This window comes from Xenopus laevis, chromosome 1S (genome assembly GCF_017654675.1).
Source record: "Xenopus laevis strain J_2021 chromosome 1S, Xenopus_laevis_v10.1, whole genome shotgun sequence".
Classification (NCBI taxonomy): domain Eukaryota; kingdom Metazoa; phylum Chordata; class Amphibia; order Anura; family Pipidae; genus Xenopus; species Xenopus laevis.
Window position 1 is genome coordinate 81,169,489 of NC_054372.1, and position 24,559 is coordinate 81,194,047.

At 46.6% G+C, this 24,559-nt stretch overlaps 1 protein-coding gene across 1 annotated transcript; it reads left to right on the forward strand.

Moving 5' to 3' along the window:
* The first annotated feature begins 21,650 nt into the window (after window positions 1-21,650).
* LOC121398831 (paraneoplastic antigen Ma1 homolog) lies at window positions 21,651-23,123 on the forward strand. The gene has a single exon (XM_041578193.1). The coding sequence runs from the start codon at window positions 21,651-21,653 to the stop codon at window positions 23,121-23,123; it is 1,473 nt and encodes a 490-aa protein (XP_041434127.1).
* The last annotated feature ends 1,436 nt before the right edge of the window (window positions 23,124-24,559 follow it).

Consider the following 24,559-nt stretch of genomic DNA (forward strand, 5'->3'; position numbering starts at 1 on the left):
TGATTTGGTATTTTTGCTTGACTTCGATTCTGCTTAACCCTTCTGATTGACTTCCTGGTTTGCCCCGACCCGGCCTGATCTGACTACTCTATTGCCTAACGCCTTGTACCACGACCTTCTGCCCAAAGACTTTGCCTACTGTTGTGCCCCTCTACCTGTCTAGAACCCCTCGCCTTGCACCTCTCGTTATAAGACCTGGTGGCATCTGAGTAGCTGAGGGCTCCTCCCGAGGCCAAAGGCGGCTGCTACAGGCAGAAGCACAAGCCGAGACCAGGGTGCTCGGTATCGGTTCTAAATTTAGGGTGCCAACCGTTACACTTTGATTTGTTTTGATAAAGGCACAGACCAGGTTTTCAGAGCTCCTTTCAGATGCTTGCATTATTCTGTTACGATTGGTATCCCAAACCCAGAACAAACCCCAAGGTCCCGGCTCAGTCTTCCAACTTTAACAGCCACTTTTCACTTCGGGAGGAGCCCTCCGCTACTCAGATGCCACCAGGTCTTAGTGTGAGAGGTCCAGGGAGAGAGTTCTGGGAAGCCAAGGGACACGTGATACAGGAACGGAAAACAGGAATCGTGGTCAAGGGACAGGCCGAGTCAATAGCAAACAGGAGCAGGCAGTACAGATACAGAAGGTGGAAGATTAGTCGGGGTCACAGGCCAGGTAAAAACACACCGATATCAAAGTATAGAGCGGGATCAGAATGAATACATCTTACATGTTTCTCTGAATGCAAAGAACGGTTTTCTATCCCCAGAAATCTACCGGAAAAGGGATCCTTAGGTTTTGACTCTTGAATGGCAGGTGCTTGTTGCAGTTCATCCAGACGGGCAGTTAGTAGTTGCAGGCACTGGATCTTGCTTTGCCTCTTATTCCCCGAGACGCTGGAGGAAAATTGCTTTTTTGGTGTTAAGTGGGGGAAATTAATAGAGTTTATATAGCATACCAGTTGTTCATCAGTATAAGTGACCTTGGAACTATATAGAGCAGGGGTGTCCAACCCGCGGCCCGCGGGCCGCATGCGGCCCGGAATGGAGATCCGTGCGGCCCAGCAGGAAGCAATCTGTTTGCCATGTTGCGCGTCAGAGCAAAGGCACACCTCCTCTCCCCACAGCTTTGCTGGACTGGCTGCAGCCTCTCTACTGTGCGCGCGGTGCGTGTGACATCACCGCCGGCGCTCTGCGTGTGACGTCAGCGCCGGCGCTCTGCGTATGACGTCACCGCCTGTGTTCTCCGCACCAGTCTCCCCAACGGCTGCTAGCTAGCAGCTGCTGTTTGGCGCCAATTTCCTGGCTTTGCTGGGCCCTGCCCCCTCTTGTCTGGCAGCGTGATAAAGGCACACAGAGAGAGAGAGCAACTCCCAAAACTATGTGGCTCTAAGCCTGCAGCTTACTGGCAAGTCTGGCACTCTTGCACTCCACAGCAACCAATTATGATTACCTCAGCTCCCCTGGTTCAGCACAATACACCTGCACAGTATTTTTACAGGTACAGAATTTTTTACTCTTTTAGTCTGTCTTAGTGCTTTGCATTTGATATGATAAATTTGGAAGTAGGGATTTGTGTAATAACACCCCTGGGCCATATACCTATTCCATAATTTTCTGGAATTATTATTTTTACTAAATTCACTGTGTGTAGGTCTGTAGGATAAGGCATTAATTCACTATTAAATCTATTTGACAACCAATTTGTTCACTCAACTTATTTATTCAATCATGTTAATTAAAGAGCAGTGCAATAAATTAGAATTAATACAAAAATGAATTAAAAAGAAATGAATTCCCAAGCCCCTGTGATTCCCAATAATCAATTGATTTGTTTTTTAAGATAATTAATTATGAGGTAAATGTACTTAATAGCTTATAAGTGCATTGCAATGAATAATCACTTCTTAATTAAATTCACAGTTCATAGTATCAAAAATAGAGAATAAATTTTGTAACTGAAAAATGAATTATAAATAAATTTTTTATTCAACTTCAAAAGTAGCCCAAACATAGCACAATATGTGCAGTGAAATAAAAAAAATTTTATGAAAATACGCCAGTTACAAATTGGGCCTCTTTTAGTTACGCCCCTGGTGATGGTCAAGTCTGTACCTACCATTTTGCTTTGTTGGAAAATTAGCAAAACAGTGAAAATTTTAAAAAGGCATATTTTCACATACATTCATTTATTTTTAAGACTTTTTTTTACTGCAAATATTGAACTATTTTTGGGCTACCTTTGAAGTGCCACTTGGCTAGTTTTGGGCTGATTTTGAAAATTAGACCTGGCAACCCTGAGAAGGTTGCTCTATATTTGTCCCATATTCCAGTGTATAGCTCAATCTGGTTATCTAGCTGGTATTGTAGTTAATTTCTGTGTATTTCCTTTATTTTTATAAATCAAAAGTGTTGTGTATTTCATGTGCGGCCCCAGAAATTTTTTCTTCTTCAAATGTGGCCCAGGGAAGCCAAAAGGTTGGACACCCCTGATATAGAGCTTTATAGAAAGAGGCAACACTGTCTAAGATGGCCTGGGGATTGAGTCTCTAATTCTCAACATCAGGGTTTGTGTATCTCTAATAATGGCTATATAGGCTTAGAAATTTCCCATATTTGTCGCCCTGTATAAATACCCTTTGGCTGGAGTACAAAACCTTTTCCTAGTCAATTAAGTTTGAGCTCAGATTTCTCTGAGCTTGACTCAAATTCATCTGATTTTCTCTCTGTACAGTTCTATGTCTGTTTCCAGAGGCAGTGGGAGCTTTAGCGGCTCAGGAGCCTGAGTACTCTGTTTCATGTGGCAAGCCATCATCTTTTTGTCTGCCCTAAGGTTACTTGATCACTTGAAAATTCAGGGGCACTTCTAATAAATGTATGTTGCAGCGCTTCCCTGATTGCTTTTAATTCAAAATGAAATCAGTACAGCCCTTTTAGATGGATTTTCTTGATATCTTCCTAAATTTTCAAATGATCTGGTAACCCTAGTCTGGTCTAATCAAAAACACAGTTTCAGCCACTCAAATGCCTTTTTTTCCACTGCAGCCTATACTGTTTCAATCAGCTGTTCAATTTCTGATATACTGTGCTAAGTATAATGACTCACAAACCTAATATTAAAAATAGCCTAATTAAGAAAACAAATAAAATAATTATATATTTACTCACCAATATAAAGCTAATTATAAAAATTCTAATAAACTGGGTTTGCAGTCTTCAATATAATCAGACTGAAGAGCATAAACGCTTGGTATAACTGTTAATCAGTGCTGGCAGCATGCAGGTAAGAGACAGGTAATGAGCAGGAGCTGTGGACCAGAACTACTTGTCTTTGGTGCAATTACGTCTTTGCCTGGCTCTGAGCACCAACTTATCTTTCTCTACAGGACAATCCAACAGAGCTAAAGATTGTAATAAAAACAGAGGCAGAATCACAATGAAACAACTGCAAATACAGAAGACAAACTTATTAAAACATCTTGCCCCAGGCTCTCAGCAACATTTACACCCTTGATAAAGCAGAGTTCAAAGAGCCAAAAGCATGGGTTCCATCCTAGGAACTACCCATACTACTACTATGGGAATAATACTGTCCTACAGGGCACACAATTACCTGTGGAATACAGGGATATGTTAACTCCTTACATGTGTGATGTGTGTATAGTATGTGTTAGAGATAACACAAAGCAAAAACTGTGGTACTGTGTTAGCCAGTAGCACAAATAACAAATAAAAAACAAACAAATACAAAAAGTATTGAAGAAGTGATATAAATCAAAACAAAAATCAGAAAGTACCTAATGTTAAAGTGAAGGAGTAGCCCAAGTACTATTAAAAGTTAAACAAATCTTTATTAGGACATACATAAGCCTAACGTGTTTCGTGCCTGAGTGGGCACTTACTCATACTGAGTAAGTGCCCACTCAGACACAAAACGCATTAGGCTTATATAAAAAAATCATACATTGCGAGCTTTCGGAGCACCAAGGCCCTTTGTCAGGAAAATACAATTGAAAGCTAGAAAGGCACAGCATATATACTGTTAGATCAGTGAAAGGTATTCATGGTCAATACAGATAGATAGAGATCAATTGCAGAGATAATAAAATGAATTAGGGTGGGTTGTAAATAATCCAGGAGTCTAGATTCAATCAGGTCACATAGTGTGAAATGAAACCTGACCCTAAATTAAGGCCCTGTCTTGATGTGTTAAATAACTCCATACATTTAAATTCATAGATATTCCTTTCCCATTCAGTTTTAAAGTTCCCTTTTAAGTTCCCTGAAGACTGTGATTTTGATAGTTATATAGTTAGTTATATAGTTAAATCAGGTTGTAAAAAGACAAAGTCCATCAAGCAGGGCCGGAACTAGGGGTAGGCAGAGTAGACGGCTGCCTAGGGCGCCATCACTTTAAAAAGTATTTTCCTTTTTTTTGGTTGTTTTTTTTTAAAGTGATTATTTATTTATTTCTGTCGTCATGGCTGCGGGACGGAAACCTCCCGCCACCTCCCCCTCAGGGCCTCACCTCCCGCTTCACCTTTTCTCTCCTGCTGGCAACTTAGTACAGTCTAGCACAGTGCGTCTTGCACATGCACGTCAATGACGTCACTGATGCGGCAGAGGTGTCGGCCTAGCGCATTGGTGTGGTGGCTCAGGCTCAGTGCTCGCCTTGCAGCCTTGTACAGTCACTCCACAGTCCACACAGTTTGACGATTGGAATTGGATTCTGTACTGCTTCCTGCTGTTGGTACAGTGAGCTCAGCCAGGTAAAGATTTGGGGCCATATTTTTGTAATGTTGCTACTGCTGGCACAGGTAAAGATTGGGGCAGGGGGGCAGTATGATGGATGCTGGGTTTGTGTGCCAGCCAGGTACAGGGGGCAGTATGATGGATAGCTACTGGCACTGGCACAGGGGGGCAGTATGATGGATGGCACTGGCACAGGGGTAAGTATGATGGATGGCACTGGCACAGGGGGCAGTATGATGGATGGCTGCTGGCACTGGCACAGGGGGCAGTATGATGGATGGCACAGGGGGCAGTATGATGGATGTCACTGGCACAGGGGGCAGTATGATGAATGGCTGCTGGCACAGGGGGCAGTATGATGGATGTCACTGGCACAGGGGGCAGTATGATAGATGGCACTGGGGGCAGTATGATGAATGGCTGCTGGCACAGGGGGCAGTATGATGGATGGCACTGACACAGGGACAGTATGATGGATGGCTGCTGGCATTGGCACAGGGAGCAGTATGATGGATGGCTGCTGGCACAGGGGGAAGTATGATGGATGGCACTGGCACAGGGGGCAGTATGATGGATGGCACTGGCACAGGGGGCAGTATGATGGATGGCTGCTGGCACAGGGGGCAGTATGATGGATGGCTGCTGGCACAGGGGGCAGTAAGAATGATGGCTACTGGCTCCGGCACAGGGGGCAGTATGATGGATGGCTGCTGGCACTGGCACAGGGGGGAGTATGATAGATGGCACTGGCACAGGGGGCAGTATGATGGATGGCAATGGTACAGGGGGCAATATGATGGATGGCACTGGCACAGGGGCAGTATGATGAATGGCTGCTGGCACAGGGGGCAGTATGATGGATGGCTGCTGGCACAGGGGGCAGTATGATGGATGGCACTGACACAGGGGCAGTATGATGGATGGCTGCTGGCACTGGCACAGAGGGCAGTATGATGGATGGCTGCTGGCACAAGGGGCAGTATGATGGATGGCACTGGCACAGGGGGCAGTATGATGGATGGCTGCTGGCACAGGGGGTAGTATGATGGATGTCACTGGCACAGGGGGCAGTATGATGGATGGCACTGGCACAGGGGGCAGTATGATGGATGGCACTGGCACAAGGGGCAGTATGATGGATGGCTGCTGGCACAGGGGGCAGTATGATGGATGGCACTGGGGGCAGTATGATGGATGGAATTGGCACATGGGGCAGTATGATGGATGGCTTTTGGCACAGGGGGCAGTATGATGGATGGCTGCTGGCACTGGCACAGGGGGCAGTATGATGGATGGCACTGGCACAGGGGGCAGTATGATGGATGGCACTGTCACAGGGGGCAGTATGATGAATGGCTGCTGGCACAGGGGGCAGTATGATGAATGGCTGCTGGCACAGGGGGCAGTATGATGGATGGCACTGACACAGGGGGCAGTATGATGGATGGCTGCTGGCACTGGCACAGGGGGCTGTATGATGGATGGCTGCTGGCACAGGGGGCAGTATGATGGATGGCACTGGCACAGGGGGCAGTATGATGGATGGCTGCTGGCACAGGGGGCAGTATGATGGATGGCACAGGGCCAGTATTGATGGTATGGCTGCTGGCACTGGCACAGGGGGCAGTATGATGGATGGACCACAGGGGGGCAGTATGATGGATGGCACTGTCACAGGGGGCAGTATGATGAATGGCTGCTGGCACAGGGGGCAGTATGATGAATGGCTGCTGGCACAGGGGGCAGTATGATGGATGGCACTGACACAGGGGGCAGTATGATGGATGGCTGCTGGCACTGGCACAGGGGGCTGTATGATGGATGGCTGCTGGCACATGGGGCAGTATGATGGATGGCACTGGCACAGGGGGCAGTATGATGGATGGCTGCTGGCACAGGGGGCAGTATGATGGATGGCACAGGGGGCAGTATGATGGATGGCTACTGGCACCGGCACAGGGGGCAGTATGATGGATGGCTGCTGGCACTGGCACAGGGGGCAGTATGATAGATGGCACTGGCACAGGGGGCAGTATGATGGATGGCTGCTGGCACTGGCACAGGGGGCAGTATGATGGATGGCACAGGGGGCAGTATGATGGATGTCACTGGCACAGGGGGCAGTATGATGAATGGCTGCTGGCACAGGGGGCAGTATGATGGATGTCACTGGCACAGTGGGCAGTATGATGAATGGCTGCTGGCACAGGGGGCAGTATGATGGATGGCACTGACACATGGGCAGTATGATGGATGGCTGATGGCAATGGCACAGGGGGCAGTATGATGGATGGCTGCTGGCACTGGCACAGGGGGCAGTATGATGGATGCTGCTGGCACAGGGGACAGTATGATGGATGGCACTGGCACAGGGGGCAGTATGATGGATGGCTGCTGGCACAGGGGGCAGTATGATGGATGGCTGCTGGCACAGGGGGCAGTATGATGGATGGCTGCTGGCACCGGCACAGGGGCCAGTATGATGGATGGCTGCTGGCACAGGGGGCAGTATAATAGATGGCACTGGCACAGGGGGCAGTATGATGGATGGCTGCTGGCACTGGCACAGGGGGCAGTATGATGGATGGCACTGGCACAGGGGGCAGTATGATGGATGGCTACTGGCACCGGCACAGGGGGCAGTATGATGGATGGCTGCTGGCACTGGCAGAGGGGGCAGAATGATGGATGGCTACTGGCACAGGGGGCAGTTTGATGGATGGCTACTGGCACTGGCACAGGTACAAGGGACAAGAAAAATAAAGGCAAGAAAATTGCTCTTAAATTTACTTCTCAATATTTTACACTATTTATTATCTTTTACTTGAAAGTTTAATGTGTTTACAAATGTGTTTTTGCCTCACAAAATGAGAACTTTTCATATTTGTACAGTTGAATGTATAAATAGTGGCAGAAGGATTGGCTGAAAATTCTGCAGATACATATTAATCTACCTCAAAAATGGGCTGGCAGCGGAAGGGCTACCTTATCACTGAGGAGGTTTCAGCTCATTCTCATAGGAGTTATGTTAAAAATAAAATGTGGTGGACATTCCAATATTGGTGTTAAGTGAAGCACTTTGTTTATCAGGATCAAATTATCCTACTGTTTTGTTTTTTCTGACATTTACCTTATTTTTGTTAACATTACATATTTATATAAATGAAACATTTAATTCATTAATGTGTTGAACACTTCCTTGCTTTCTTTATTTAAATATTGTTATGGTAAGGTGGCAAATGGTAATGCTTGATGGGGGTGCTAATTGAAGCTCTTGCCTTGGGTGCCAAACTACCTTGGCCCGGCCCTGCCATCAAGTTCAACCCCTCCAAATGAAAATCCATACACACACCCCTCCATACTTTCACATAAATTATATATACCCATATCTATACTAACTATAGAATTTAATATCACAATAGCCTTTAATATTATGTCTATCCAAGAAATCATCCAAGCCACTCTTAAAGGCATTAACAGAATCAACCATCACAACATCACCCGGCAGTGCATTCCACAACCTCCCTGACCTGACTGTAAAGAACTGCCTACTCTGCTTCAAATGAAAGTTATTTTCTTCTAGTCTGAAGGGGTGGCCTCAGGTACAGTGATCCTCTTTATGGGTGATTGCAGAAGTGTTGCCCCACTGGTGTATCCAGTGCTAAACTGGGAACAAAAAGGTGAAGGGGTGGTGTGTGTGGCATGTGTAGCCCTGCACACAGAAGAAAGCCACACCCAGAAAGAAAAGGCGGCATGCACAGCAAATTTTTTTGTGGCCCCCGTTTTGTGGCCACTAATGGCCCACTAAATCAGTATTTACATTTATAAATACCGCAGAACCCATAGCACAGTGGCACAGAGGCAATATCTCATATAAATACCCCCAAGAGTCATACAGGGTGTCACAGTGGCAATATTATATAAATATCCCCAGAAATCATCATCATCAGCCCAGCACTACGGAAAGCATTTTAGGACATCTTCAGGAGAAATTGCTCTCCTGCATGCAATCTCCTAAGGCAGAGGAATGCAGCATAGGCTGTTATTTCTCTCACCCATCCATCCTCAAAGGCTGGGTTCCCATCTCCCCCCCTTGTGGCTCAATTCTCAGTCCTCCCTCCTCAGCCATCAGCTCTCCCTCCTCAGCCATCAGCTGTCAGCCCTCCTCAACTGTCAGCCAACATAGAAGTTGCAGCTTGAACTTAAAGGACCAGTAACATCATTTTTTATTCACAAAAAAAAAAAATTAATATACATTACTTACCCCCAATATGCTGCTCTTTCCTGCTGTTTCAGTAAGACAGCTGAAAAAAATCAAACCGACGCTGTCCCACGGCGTCCAAAGGGTCTCCGCCATCTTCTAGCTTCATCTTCCTTCTTCTCCTCTATGTGCGCATAGCTGTGTGCCTCTTCCGGGTCTTCATGACATCACTTCCTCTCTCACTGCATGTTCCCTCGGCGTCTGTCCATGCAGCTTTCCCCGTGTTCCTGTCACCACAGCCTTTGCCTTCTTTCAAGTAGCTTTACCCCTCCATGTTCCTCTCACAGACATTCCCTCACCCAGCCTTTTCTTTTCTGAGCGTCCACTTTCAGTGCAGCATTCTCCCCCCCTGTTCCTCTCACTGCCGTTCCCTCATCCAGCTTTCTTGTTTCCTCCCCCTCCATGTTCCTCTCACACTGCGTCTCCTTTCCTTAGCGTCCCCTTTCAATTGCAGCCTTCCCCCTCTGTGTTCCTCTCACTCTTTTCCGTCACCCAGCTTTCAAGTTTCCTCCCCCTCCTCTGTGTTCCTCTCACTGCTGCCTTTTCGTTTCCTCCCTCTCCATGTTCCTCTTACTACCGGCTCCTTTCCTTAGCGTCCCCTGTCAATGCAGCCTTCTCCCCCCTGTGTGCCTCTCACTGCTCAGATTTCAACTTTCCTCCCCCCTCTTTGTTCCTCTCTACTGTTCACTCCCCTCACCAACTCGTCTTAAAAAAATAAAAAATAAAATACACGGCAAGAAGAACTTCTGCACTTGCCGGCTGCTCTTCTGACTTCCGGGTTCCTGCCGGAAGTCGTTGGAGGAGGAGTACTGCCGGGGCCGCGCACGTACTTGCAACTAAATTGGTTAGAGAGACGGAAGACTTAAATTATGAGGGTAGACTGTCAAGGTTGGGGTTGTTTTCTCTGGAAAAAAGGCGCTTGCGAGGGGACATGATTACACTTTACAAGTACATTAGAGGACATTATAGACAAATGGCAGGGGACCTTTTTACCCATAAAGTGGATCACCGTACCAGAGGCCACCCCTTTAGACTAGAAGAAAAGAACTTTCATTTGAAGCAACGTAGAGGGTTCTTCACAGTCAGGACAGTGAGGTTGTGGAATGCACTGCCGGGTGATGTTGTGATGGCTGATTCAGTTAATGCCTTTAAGAATGGCTTGGATGATTTTTTGGACAGACATAATATTAAAGGCTATTGTGATACTAAACTCTATAGTTAATATAGATATGGGTATATAGAATTTTAATTAAAAGTAGGGAGGGGTGTGTGTATGGATGCTGGGTTTTCATTTGGAGGGGTTGAACTTGATGGACTTTGTCTTTTTTCAACCCAATTTAACTATGTAACTAACTATGTAACTATGTACTGCGCAGAGTAAAGACTGGTCGCCAAATCGCCGTTTTTCTAAAGTCAGGTCCGACCATGGAGGGGAGTTTTTACTGGGGAGGGTGAATACGGAATATCTATTAGGTCGTGAGTATTATATACAGGCTGTAATTTTTATTTTTTTAATAAAAAAAAATGATGTTACTGGTCCTTAAATGCCTATTGGCTAAAAGAAATGGCATCAAATGAAAAAAAATGGAAGGTTTAAAGAATAAATAAATAAAAAAAGCAAGCCAAGAAGAAGTTTCCATGAATACTAATGAAATGTGGTGAATATAGGGAAGATGATCGCTGATTAATGAGGGCGCAGGGCTGACAATGCACACCCTGGTTTATGAGCTGACGAGGGAGAGCTGATGGCTAAGGATGGTTGGCGGAAAGCTGACTGCTGAGAACAGGGTGGTCTTACCAACTGCAGGGCCTAATTGGGGCAACTTTGGCGGGGTCCTCAGATTTAAAGAGCCAGTAACATTTTCAAGTAGACTTTATGTATTTATACCCTAGCAACCATGCATTGTTTTGAATAAGAGACTGGAGCCTATAGTAACAGTGGGATAATAGTCTCTGGGAAGGGAGTGTGACTGTGGGATAGCAGGTATAGTAGGGAGAGGTGGTGTTTATAGTAACAGTGGGATAATAATCTCTGGGAAGGGAGTGTGACTGTGGGATAGCAGGTATAGTAGGGAGAGGTGGAGCCTATAGTAACAGTGGAATAATAGTCTCTGGGAAGGGAGTGTTGGATAGCATGTATAGTTGGGAGAGGAAGAGAGGATCCACCGCCGGCGTCTGAAGAGAGGATCCACCGCCGGCGTCTGAAGAGAGGATCCACCGCCGGCGTCTGAAGAGAGGATCCACCGCCGGCGTCTGAAGAGAGGATCCACCGCCGGCGTCTGAGAGAGGATCCACCGCCGGCGTCTGAAGAGAGGATCCACCGCCGGCGTCTGAAGAGAGGATCCACCGCCGGCGTCTGAAGAGAGGATCCACCGCAGTCTGAAGAGAAGATCCACCGACGCCGTCTAAAGAGAGGATCCACCGCCGTCTGAAGAGAGGATCCACCGCCGCCAAAGGAGAAGAAGAAGCCACCGCCGAGGAAGAAGACGTCACTAAGGAGAAACTGCGTGAAAGGGCCCCGGCGAACTTGACAGGTAAGTCCCATTGGCCACCAATGTTAACCCCCCCTGGCCACCAATGTTAACCCCCCTGGCCACCAATGTTAACCCCCCTGGCCACCAATGTTAACCCCCCCTGGCCACCAATGCCCCCTGGCCACCAATGTTAACCCCCCCTGGCCACCAATGTTAACCCCCCTGGCCACCAATGTTAACACCCCCTGGCCACCAATGTTAACCCCCCCTGGCCACCAATGTTAACCCCCCGGCCACCAATGTTAACACCCCCCTGGCCACCAATGTTAACACCCCACTGGCCACCAATGTTAACACCCCCCTGGCCACCAATGGTAACCCCCCCTGGCCACCAATGTTAACCCCCTCAGGCCACCAATGTTAACCCCCCCGGCCACCAATGTTAACCCCCCTGGCCACCAATGTTAACCCCCCTGCCCACCAATGTTAACCCTCCTGCCCACCAATGTTAACCCCCCCTGGCCACCAATGTTAACACCCCCCTGGCCACCAATGTTAACAACCCCTGGGCACCAGCATTAACCCCCTGGCCGCCAGTGCTACAAAGGGGGCCCTGCCTACTAATGTTACCCATTCTGAAATGTTGGGAGGTATGTGACGACATATGTTCTAGCGCCCGTTAATTTAACGGGCTTAATGTCTAGTAAATTAATAATACATCAAAAAGGAAACTAAACATTCCTGCAAAGCATCATGTATGTTTCTAACAAATTTCTCAAGTTTCCATTGTCTTAATGAAAAGCAGTTCATTCACAATACATTTTGCACATGTTCTGCAGGATTCTTTGTCTGTCCAAGAGTCCATTTGCATCTCATGTGCCAAAGATGATACCGTATCACCATTAAAATGATATACAAGGTTTCCCTTTCCACACCATTCTCTCTCCCTAAACAAGATTTAACATTCTGGTTGTGGTCATAAAATGCAAATCAAGAGCCATCTGTATGTTTCTTATTTAAAGACGTGTCTTAACTTTTGCCACCTAATCTTTTTACCTGAATCCTTACATCTGCCTCATGGCTCACAATCCCTCCTTCCTCTTCCTCCAGTGACTCCCAATCTGCCTCCTGGGATTCAGAAGCCTCTTCCCTCTTACTCTTTTTCCTACTGGAGATAACAGAAAAGAGACTTTTCCTTTTCTCATGTGCTTCCTCTATTCTTGCCTATTCTTCCTCTGCCACTTCCCCCATGATTTCCCCCCTTGCTAAACAAACCTATTTTCAGTTTCAGTGGTAATTACACCAGGGCTCTTATTCTCTTTAACTTTCTTCTTTGATTTGCTGCCCACCACTTTCCACTCATCCCTTCCTCTCCCCTTTTCATGGACATCAGTTCCTTTGTCTTTTTATTCCCTTCACTCCTCCCCTTGTCACTCTTCCTTCCATCTTTCTCTGCCTTCTTCCCTCTCACCTCTGTTTGGCGCCCTCTAGCTGTTTCTCTTTCCCCTTCTGCCGTCTCCTCCCCCTTGTCTCAGTCTGTGGCAGGTTCTCCCCTGGCATTGGGGTGCTCATCTCCTGTGGCAAATTCGGACAAGCTCGCTGAATGTTGAGCCAGGCTTCGGGGCATGATCTATCAGCATGGCCTGACTTCATGCACAGGTTACAGTTTATTGCCTGGACTCATTCTTTGCTCGGGTGCCCAGTCTCCCCACACAAAGCACATTTCTGTATGTTACATTTCATGGCATAATGCCTGTTGGACCCACATTTATAGCATAGTCTGGGCTGATCCACATAGAAGCAGACACCCCTTGTTTTCCCAATGAAAAAAGAATTTGGGAGGTGTCTCTGAACATTATGCTCTACATGCAGTTTAACTTGGACTTTATATCCCCCAACTCAGAAAACTTCCTCATCAAACAGTCACACCAGGGGGGGATAAACAGTGCACTGGCGCCTGAGCCATATGAGGAAATCCTGCTCATGCACCGTCTCATTCTTCATCATTATAGTCACAACTTTAGTTTCAGGTTTGGAGACAGGTATTACCCTAAACCTCATTCACACCTTGGCCTCTTTCTTCAGATGATAACTGTGGTATTTACAAAAATGGCCTGTAGATGTCACTGTGCTCAGACTTATACTGTGCATACTTCCTGACAGCTTAAAAGTGAAAGCTACTGTTGTGTAATGGCTTCATGAGAGCCTGCTAATAAAGCACTGTTATACTCTACTCATCTTTGTCTACCCAAAACAACAGATTGGCGACAGGATGGCTCCTCTACCTCTGCAGCAGCCTGCACCTTTTCTTCCACACCCTGGTGAGCCTACCATAGCTTTTACTGCTTGGATCCGTATGTTTGAAAATTACATTATTGCTGCTGACCAAGGGGAGATTTCTGTTGCTAGAAAGCGTGCTTTACTTATTCACTGCCTGGGAGCAGAGGGACAGCGTATATTCTATACATTACCATTACCTGATGATACTTATGAAACTGCTCTTACTGCTATAAAGAACCTTTTCATGCCAAGAGTAAATGTGGTTGCTGAAAGATATAACTTAATGGCGAATCCACAGAACAATTTGTAGCAGCTTTGAGAGAGCTGGTTGTTACCTGAGCGTTTTGGAATCTAACAGATGAAATGCTACGAGACCAAATAGTGGAAAAAACAAACTCACCTTGCATTAGAGAGAGACTGCTCCTAGAGCAGGATTTAACCCTTGCAAAGGATACTACAATTGCTAGCCAAATTGAAACAGCAGTAGCAGAGGCATAGGGGCAAATTCACTAAGAATCGAAGTTGCGCCAGGCGCAACTTCGCTGCTCTTCGCCGCACTTCGCCGCACTTTGCCAGGCGAATTTTCGCCAGCGCTCCGCAAATTCACTAAAATGCGAAGTTGCGCACAGGGGTAGCGAAAGGTTGCGGAGTTGCGCTAGCGTTGTTTCGCTATATAAAGCGAAGTTGCGCTAGCGAAGGCTAATTTGCATACGGCGCGAAATTCAAATTTCAATGGAGGAACACGTATCTGCACTACAAATGCCTAGAAAACCTTCAAATCTGCAAATAAAAATTTTATTTTGCCCTACACATGTGCCCACTGTCTAAGTAAGTTGCCATGAGTCAGGAAAAGTAGGGGGGAGAAAGGGGAGCCCCAAAAAATTTTCGATCTTTTTCAGCCTATCAGCCATCATGTAGAAAACACGCCAGCGTTTTTTGGGACTTAGAAAAATTTTTGACTTTTTTTGAAACAATCCCTATCTACTCTATTGCGCTTCGCCAGGTCTGAGGTGGCGAAGGAAGTCTAGCGTAAAAGGTAGCGTTCAGTACACTGCGCAAGTTAGTGAATTTGCGTAGTTTCGTCGCTAGCGAAGATTCGCCTGGCGTAAGGTTGCGAAGTAACACTAGCGAAACTACGCCAGCGTAGTAGCGAAAATGCCAAACGCTAGCGAATTAACGCTAGCGTTCGGCGCTTCGCGCCTTAGTGAATTTGCCCCTAAAACTCTCAGTCAGGGAACTGCTGGGAATGTACAGATTGTGAATTCAGCACTGTGGCCTAATAATGCACAGTCATAGACAAAATACAGTGCTAAGGAAAGGGATTGCGAATCATGTTACATGTCCTGCAAAAGCAGTACGGTGCCGCAACTGCACAAAAGTAGGACATTTTGCTAAGATCTGCCGTAGTTCTGCTAACGATGTTCATGAAGTCACTACTACAAATGTTACAGTATTAAGTGTGGATAAAGCTGGTACATTTATTCCAGACAAGTTTATATGCACAGTGTCAGTACTGCTTCTGCTGACACGGGACACTCTAATAACCTGATGCTTGATACTGGTTCAGCTGTTTCTATACTACCAAAGGACAGGGCCGGGCCAGGCCAGGTGGGCGCTCTAGGCAACCCGGCCTGGCAACCCCCCCCACGCATGTGCTTTCCTGTCCAGGTGCGACAGAGAGGTGAGAGCGAACAGGGAGCAGGGAGGGAGCAGGCCGGCGTGACTACAAGATAAGGGGAGGGAACTGAGAGCAGACAGGGAGCCGGCCGGCGCGACTGACAGGAGAGAGTGAACAGAGAGCAGGGGGGAAACGTCCGGCACGACTCCAAGATGAGGGGAGGGAACAGAGAGGGAGCCGGCTGGCGTGACTGACAGAAGAGGGAGGGAACTAAGAGGAGGGAGGGAGCCGGCCGGTGCAACTCAGAGATGAGGGGAGGGAACAGAAAGGAGGGAGTTGGCCAGCATGACTGACAGAGGAAAGAGCAAACAGAGATCAGGGAGTGAGCCAGCAAGTGCAACTCAAAATGAGGGGAGGGAACAGAAAGCAGGGAGGGAGCCAGCCTGACTGAGAGAGAAGAGAGGGGAGGGGTCACTGAGGGAGGGAACAGCGATGGAGAGGAAGTTCACAGGAGGGAAGGAAGACTGAGGAGTGCGGACTAGGGGTAGGCAAAGGACAATTTATAGAGGCAGCTGCCCAGCGCCCCCCTATCACTGCGCCATAGGCAGCTGCCTCTTCTGCCTACCCCTAGTTCCGGCCCTGCCAAAAGATATTTTCTTGAAATACTTTGCAAAAGATCCGCTTGTTGCACCTGCCCTGAAACTGGTCAGTTACTTAAAGGATCCAATCCCTGTGCTTGGTTGCTTGCCAGTGATGTACAATTTGAATCAAATACTGCAAAATGTGACTACATTGTGAATAAGGGTACTGCTATACTTGGAAGGGATCTCTTTGCTGCATTAAACCTACAATTAATTGATGGTCTTATTACTACAGCATCAGTGCCTGCCACACAGCCAGTGTCTAAAATTTCACCACAAAGCAACACTTCACTGGGCTGTGCAAAGAACTTTGTACACAAAGTTAAGTTGAGACCAGATGTAAAACCAATATAATTTCCTGATTCAGCATGGGAAAAACGTATTGATATTGTCAGTCCTTTTACAAATTTGCTATAACCTTGATAGACTACTACAGTAAATGGCCTGAAATTGCATTTGTTTCTCAAATAACATCAGCTACAGGAATAAAATTTCTGTCTACAGTCTTCAGCAGAGAAGGTAATCCAAAGGAGTTAATATCAGACAACGGACCACAGTTTGTCTCATATGAGTTTGAATCCTTTCTGAGAGAGAGGAATATTGTGCAAAGGAAATCTTCAGTGTATTACCCACAAAGCAAATGGAGAAACCAAGCGATTCAACAGAAGTCTGAAAGAAGCACTACAGACAGCAAATCTTACTGGGAAATCTTGTAAAGTATTTACAACAGAGTTCCTACATAACTGCAGAGCAACGTGCCATGAAACACCCCAATCATCTCCTGCTGAATTATTACATGGTGGACAGATGCGCACTAAGTTACAGGTTGCAGACATCAAACTTCCACAAAATACTTTGCCTACAAAATCATCTACTGCTGACATTGTGAAACGTCAACAAGCCAAATGCAAGGCTTATACTGATAGAAAACGTGGTGCAAGAGAAGTGCACTTTCAGCCTGGATCTTTAGTCAGAATTAAGAAACCAGGAATACTGAAACAAGGACAATCTAAATTTACTACACCACTTGAAGTGAGACGCCAGCGAGGACCATACACATATGAACTGTCTGATGGACGCATATGGAATGCAAGTCGTCTTGCTCCTGTTAGATATGACTTTGGAGAAGCTCCATTTAATGAAGGACATTTTCCTACTCCTGATGTCAGGCCTGAAGAAAGTGAACCTATAAGGCGTACTGAGAGAATCTGCATGGACCCAGGACTATGTGATGTGAATAATGTATATTATTGCTTTAAGATGCATTGTTGTTGTTTATTACATTTGCCCAAATGCTTTCCTACTATGGGGGAATATGTGGTGTTTATACAAATGGCCTGTAGATGTCACTGTGCTCAGACTTATACTGTGCATACTTCCTGATGGCTTAAAAGTGAAAGTTACTGTTGTGTAATGGCTGCATGAGAGCCTGCTTATAAAGCACTGTTATACTCTACTCATCCTCGGCTCCCAAAACATAACAATACCTCCTCCAAAATTCCTCTAACCCTTGGGATAATTTAAAACGGACTTCAAATTCAGTTAGAGCATAAATATCTGGGGTGGGGTGAAATCCAACAACTGTTGGAGAAATCCTCTCTCTCATTCACTCACGTAATTTTAACTACATTTATTCTCTTATCGATCAGATCATTAGAGTCATCATGATGCACTTTCTGCAACCTCTAAGGCCACACTGCTCCCAGGCTCCTTGCTGTCTGTAGCCATCTCCTGGCTGGTCAGAGCACTTTCTGCAACCTCCAGGGCCACACTGCTCCCATGCTCCGCACTGTCTACAGCCATCTTGCAGCCATCAGACTCCACTCTCTCCTCCTGGCTTGCCTCTGTTGTAGCTCCGCAGCTCCCTGCATTCACTCCAACACCAGCCTCCAGTTCGATAGACTCAGAATCACTCTCCTGCCGCTTCTGGAACAGCTTTTACTTTTCTTTTTCTTACCTTTAATGGAGCAGGAAACATTGCCCTTTGCTGTGCGGTCCACGGTCACCACTATATTAGGACCAGTAGCCCTCCTGCTGCCGCCCAAACGGGTCTTTACTGCACGACTTGCAGGCATAAATACATTCTTCCCCATGGAGTGGGGAAAGGCAACAAAGATAAAGAAAACGTGTCCACAACACTAACCCCCAGATCCAGCCGGGCCTGGGAGAAAGTCACAACTCCACAGAGCTCTCCAAACACATCCTCGCAGTAGTGATTAGAAAATGGCCTCTGGGAAGGGGGTGTGGCTGTGGGATAGAAGGTATAGTAGGGAGAGACGGTGCCTATAGTAACAGTAGTGTGGCTGTGGGATAGCAGGTATAGTAGGGAGAAATGGTGCCTATAGTAACAGTGGGATAGTAGTCTCCGGGAAGGGACTGTGAGATAGCAGGTACAGTAGGGAAAGATGGTGCCTATAGTAACAGTATGATAATAGTCTCTGGGAAGGAACTGTGGCTGTGGGATAGCAGGTATAGTAGGGAGAGAGGGTGCCTATAGTAACAGTAGTGTCGCTGTGGGATAGTAGGTATAGTAGGGAGAGATGGAGCCTATAGTAACGGCGATAATAGTCTCTGGGAAGGGAGTGTGGCTGTGGGATAGCAGGTATAGTAGTGAGCGATGGAGCCTATAGTAACAATGGGATAATAGTCTCTGGGAGGGGGGTGTGACTGTGGTATAGCAGGTATAGTAGGGAGAGATGGTGCCTATAGTAACAGTGGGATAATAGTCTCTGGGAAGGGACTGTAAGATAGAAGGTATAGTAGGGAGAGATGGTGCCTATAGTAACAATGGGATAATAGCAAGCATGGAGTTACGGAAAGGCCACCTAGGCTTAGGGCAGCAGGATTTTAGGGGGGCGGCATGCTGCCCAACCACACCCACATTGGTCCAGATGATGAAAATTTGCACAAAAAAAGGGGAGGGGACAGGGGCGACAAACGGCAGTGGGTCTAGGGGCACCCACTATGTAAATCCAGCCCTGAATAATAGTATCTAGGAAGGGAGTGTGGCTGTGGGACAGCAGGTATAGTAGGGAGAGATGGTGCCTGTAGTAACAGTGGGATAATAGTCTCTAGGAAGGGACTGTGGGATAGCAGGTATACTAGGGAGAGATGGTGCCTATGGTAACAGTGGGATAATAGTCTCTGGGAAGGGAGTGTGGCTGCAGGACAGCAGGTATAGTAGTGAGAGATGGTGCCTATAGTAACAGGAGGATAATAGTCTCTGGGAAGGGAGAGTGGCTGTGGGACCCAAGGTATAGTAGGGAGAGATGGTGCCTGTAGTAACAGTGGGATAATAATCTCTGGGAAAGGAGTGCGACTGTGGGATAGCAGGTATATTAGGGAGAGAGAGGGTGCCTATAGTAACAGTGGTGTGGCTGTGGGATAGCAGGTATAGTAGGGAGAGATGGAGCCTATAGTAACAGGGGGATAATAGTCTCTGGGAAGGCAGTGTGGCTGTGGGATAGCAGTTATAGTAGGGAGAGATGGAGCCTATAGTAACAGTGGGATAATAGTCTCTGGGAAGGGAGTGTGACTGTGGGACAGCAGGTATAGTAGGGAGAGATAGTGTCTGTAGTAACAGCAGGATAATAGTCTCTGGGAAGGGACTGTGGGATAGCAGGTATAGTAGGGATAGATGGTGCCCAGTAACAGATGAAAAAGCTTGAAACAGATCCTAGGAATAGTTCTTTGACAACTAAAGTATTTGTCCTAATTTATATAAATAAAACGTCCATGCCATCGGTAAATTTGATTATCCCACAACCCTGCCACCCATAAAAACTTCCCTGCAAGGTCTGCACAATGCATTCTTTCTCAATATAAGCAAGTTTTGGAAGGAATGCTACTACTAAATTGCATGATGAAAGAAAGAGGTCATAACCCAATGGGGGCTGCATACAGTATATCTGCAACAGTGCATGACTGTCTGGGAATATTAACTGACTTGCCTTATAACTGATTCTGTTCAGATGGAGGAGGTCATGAGGATATTAGGGGTGATGTACCACTACTGACCTGGGTCTGCAGAGAAACAATTTTGGAGGCTGTGTTGTGTTACTGGAGTCTGCAGCAGCGTGGTGCTGGTAAATGGCGCGATTGGCACAGGATGGCTAGCCTGGAAAAGGTCCCATGTTGTGTTGCTTCATCAATATCCAAACTGGACAGTCCAAAACCCAGCCATGGGTATATATGTGCTCTGGCTTGATCAGTCCATGTAAAAAAAATAAATGGGGGTGTTAGCTCACACAGCTTTCACTCAAGGAGGGTTCCTGCTTCCAGCAAGACGGCGGGGCCCCCATTGGCTCCCTGTCCTGCTCGGCCCAGTCAGCCCTCCTTTGTAGACAGAGCTAAAAAAAAAAAATCTCAGTCCGGCCCGGGGAAAACAGCTCCGGTATTCAAAAATCTGAATACTGAATAAAAAAGTAGTGGGGTGCCACCCTGCTCAATTCCAGCACTGGGTGTATCACATGATTTGGTGTTGATGATTCATCCTTGTGTAACACCCCTATCTAAAGCAAGAAATATGAACAAGTGCTGCATAGACAGTCTACAGGACTACATATCCCAGCATGCCTCAGAGCTGAGGACCTGGCTGGGGCTTTAATCCACCAATGATAAGAAAGGGCGCAAAATGCTTTGAGGACCACACTGCTGGACTATAAAAAAAGGGAGAGAAGTGTGTGCCTGCAGGCAGAAAAACTGCTGACTGCTGACTGCTGCCTACCTGCTGTACCTGCTCTGCGTGGGAGAGCTGCCAGAGGGGAGAGACATCTGCAGGGATCCTGCCCCAGGGGAAGCTGCTACTGGGAGAAGCTGACCCTGCTATCCCAGTCCTAGACTAGCACCTGTAAAAGAGCTATCAGTGCTAGCCAGAAAGGGAACAGGGGGAAACGGACTGCGGTTGGTGGGAGAGTCCTAGGCTGACATGCTGCAAAGAGGCCCAGGTGATTTCAGCTGCTAGAGAACAGAGCTGCCTGCATCCCATCTGAGGTCTGTTACTAAAGGTGATACAGAGTTTGGAGCACAGACTGTGAGTAACCTACAACACCACACACTATTGGGGAACTGTGTATTATCAAACCATAGGAGCTAATCCATCTGTTGCTGAACTATACACTCTGCCAAGTCATTTCTCACCTGGGAGGAAAGTGTTTCTTCACTAAGTTTATAGAGTTATACTGCTAACCGACAGAGGAAAGGATCAGTGCTATTGGCCAATAAGCTAAACTCAATAAGGGCCCCAACGTGCACAAATCATCTGGGACTGTGACAGGGAAATTAAGTTACAACATTTAGCACATATATTTTCTGCATACTTTGTATTAGCAATTTAAATGGTGTCATTGTTGGTTGGTGTATTGTTATACATATATATCTTGCTTTATTATTTTAAATCATAGTCGGATCCCTGCTGATTATTTGTTACGCTTAATAAAGAAAAGGGATATCACTGTTTATCATTATTGTGGTCCGTTCAATGGGGTGTCACTGAGCGTGCTGGAGTTACCCATATATATATTAGTCTCACTCAAGGGTGTGCTACATTTGGGGGCTCGTCCGGGATTATCTCCACCCACGTCACTGACTCCGCCCCTTTTCACCAGTTGTATAGCATCCTGCCATAAGAAGCGAAGATGGAGCCGCAAGCCGTGCTAGAGTGGTGTCAGGACCGTCAGGCAAACCCCACATATTGCCTAGCTCTGATAATAGCAGAGGCAAACTTAAATTCAAGGCAGATTTACCAGTTAATGGATGAAATGTCACCTTTTGGCCGCTGCCTAATAGTTGATAGGAAAACAGATAACAAGGATGTAAAGACATGCGTTTTGCTGCAAATGGAGGATCCTATAAATCCTGATGATGTCCCATTCATGATGACATTCGGCAGTGAGAAATATCAGTGTAACTTGGTTTTACCTGCTTCACCAGTTTCAGTTATCACATCAGACGGAGATGTTGAACATCCAGCAGCCGGAAACAAAGAAGTTAACAACCCATCCCTCGTAGCAAATCCATGTGGGCCCTCTGCTGCCATCAGGGCAGATATCCTTACTGCACTAGGAAACTTAGTAGAGAAGTGTGTTCGGCCTATACAGCCTCACAGCGGGTTTGGATACAGAAAACTACACTTTTTCTCAGGAAAACAACCCACGCCAGAAGGGGAAGATGACTTTGAAGCCTGGATGGATCAAGCCACCCAAGCCCTGGAAGAATGGGATGTTCCAGAGTCACAGAAGAAACAGAGAATCACCGAGAGTTTGATGGGTCCAGCTGCGGATGTAATTCGGGCCCTGAAGCAGAGCAAAAGGGATTGTTGTGCCACTGATTACTTGCAAGCTTTGCATGATGTGTATGGCCGAACTGAGAATGTGGCTGAGCTCATGTATCAGTTTGAACACACCTACCAAGAGAAAGATGAAAGGATGTCCGATTATATCCCACGGCTAGAGAAGATACTCCACCACATGATATTAAAGAAAGGAATGGATCCCTATATGGCTGACCAGCTAAGAGTAAAGCAAATCTTGAAAGGAGCTCAACCGAATGATCCCATCATGTGGAAACTAAGGATACCAAAGGAAGACCGTGCAGTCCCCACTTACCCCCAACTAATCAAACAAGTACGGGAGGAAGAGGCCCTTATGGAAGCCAAGTTACTGCCTACCAGTAAAAGCATGACTTCAAATAATGTGAAACCAGGAGGGGAAGCCACCCGAATTGTTCAAGCGAGTACTGGAGTTATAGCCCCAGAGCAAAGTGAGATTCACAACCGGTTGGATGCTCTGAGCGAGATGGTTGAAAGGATAGCCAAAATTCAACTGGCTGCATTAGAAAAGGACACTAAGTGCAGGTCAGATATTGTATGCTGTGAGAAGCCTACCTCTAGCCAGGCTCAAGATTTCCATCTTACATATGAGAATACCCCAGCACCTGGGCCCCCTCAACTAAATAGGACAAAAGGAGTACTGGGGTTCTGTCATCGGTGTGGTGAAGATGGCCATTACAAGAGGCAGTGCCGAAATGCTGAGAATGCCCAGAAGGTAGTAGCAAAACTTCTGGCTAAAGAGAGAGGGAAGGCTCAGGGAAACTTCAGAGGGCCCCAGTGAAGGAGCAAACTGGAAGCCCGCCTAAGAGAAGCTCCAATAGATTTAAACAATGGGTAGACAATGGCGAGGAGGCCTCCAAAACCCAAGCAAGACAGGTGCCAACTGAAGGTGCACTATACCATACCAGTATGGAAAAGTTCAAAGGACGATTTCCTCCCCGTACCCAGAAAGGTGTTAGAGAAGCTTGCACATGGTGGGGACCCGAATTGCCTAAAGGGTTGGCCGATCCATCTCCAGTTGTTCCAGTCCAGATTGAAGGAATCTACGGAGATGCTCTATTAGACAGCGGGGCTCAAGTGACTATACTATTTCAGGATTTTTACAAGAAATACCTGAGCTACATCCCTTTGGAAAAAATAGAAAACCTTGAATCATGGGGCTTAGGTGATACAAAGTTCCCTTATGATGGCTATATTAATATCAAGTTGGAATTTCCGCCTTCAGTGACCGGATCTAAAGAGGCTGTTGAAGCATTGGCTTTAGTGTGCCCTAGACCAGGAGGATCTAAGACTTCCATAGTGGTAGGCACCAACACTGATCTGATAAGGCGAATGCTTGCTGGCCTGTTGGACTCAAGACAAAGACTGGATTTTAAGAAAGTTAACATTCACCCCATGCTGCAGTCCGTACTGGTCTCCAGGCACAAACAGAAGCGGGAACCAAAAGAATGTGTGGGAAATGTATGGTTTATACAGAGAAGAGAGCAAGTAATACCCCCTGGGCAAATAAAATGTTTGAATGCTCGGGTAAAGATGCGCTGGGAGGACTCAGTCCCTGACCTCATGATTGAAGGGGAACAAGGTGCTGACTTGCCTCTTGGAGTTGAACTTATTTCAGAAGCTTTGCCGGCGGAATGCTTAAGGCGAAAAAAGGGAAACATAAGAGTAGGCCTCAAGAATACGACCAGTGTACCAGCTATACTACGTCCCCATGCCCTGCTGGGTAGAGTCCATTCAGTTTGCCCTATCACTGACACTGACCTAACTTCAGATGCCTGGGAGTTAAAGCCAGAAGATTTCAAATTTGGTGACTCACCTATCCCAGAAGATTGGAGAAACCGATTGCAGATTCAGCTGCTTAAAAAAAGTCAAGTGTTCTCCAGAAGTGACCTGGATATGGGCTGCTCTAATAGCACTCAACACAGGATTCGTCTCAAGGAAGATAGACCCTTCAGAGAGAGGTCTCGGCGCATAGCTCCAGGTGACCTAGAAGATTTAAGGAAACATCTAGAAGAGCTGAAGACAGCAGGGATCATCAAGGCATCAAGAAGCCCATATGCTTCTCCGATCATGGTGGTGCGTAAAAAGAATGGGTCCATTCGAATGTGTATGGATTACCGAACTCTGAATCGGCGCACCATACAGGACCAATACACTACCCCTCAGATAGAGGAGGTCCTGAATTGTCTTGTAGGAAGCAAGTGGTTTAGTGTATTG

Excerpts from the sequence above, each read along its gene's own strand:
- LOC121398831 (XM_041578193.1), top strand. The coding sequence starts at position 21,651 with ATGGAGCCGCAAGCCGTGCTAGAGTGGTGTCAGGACCGTCAGGCAAAC.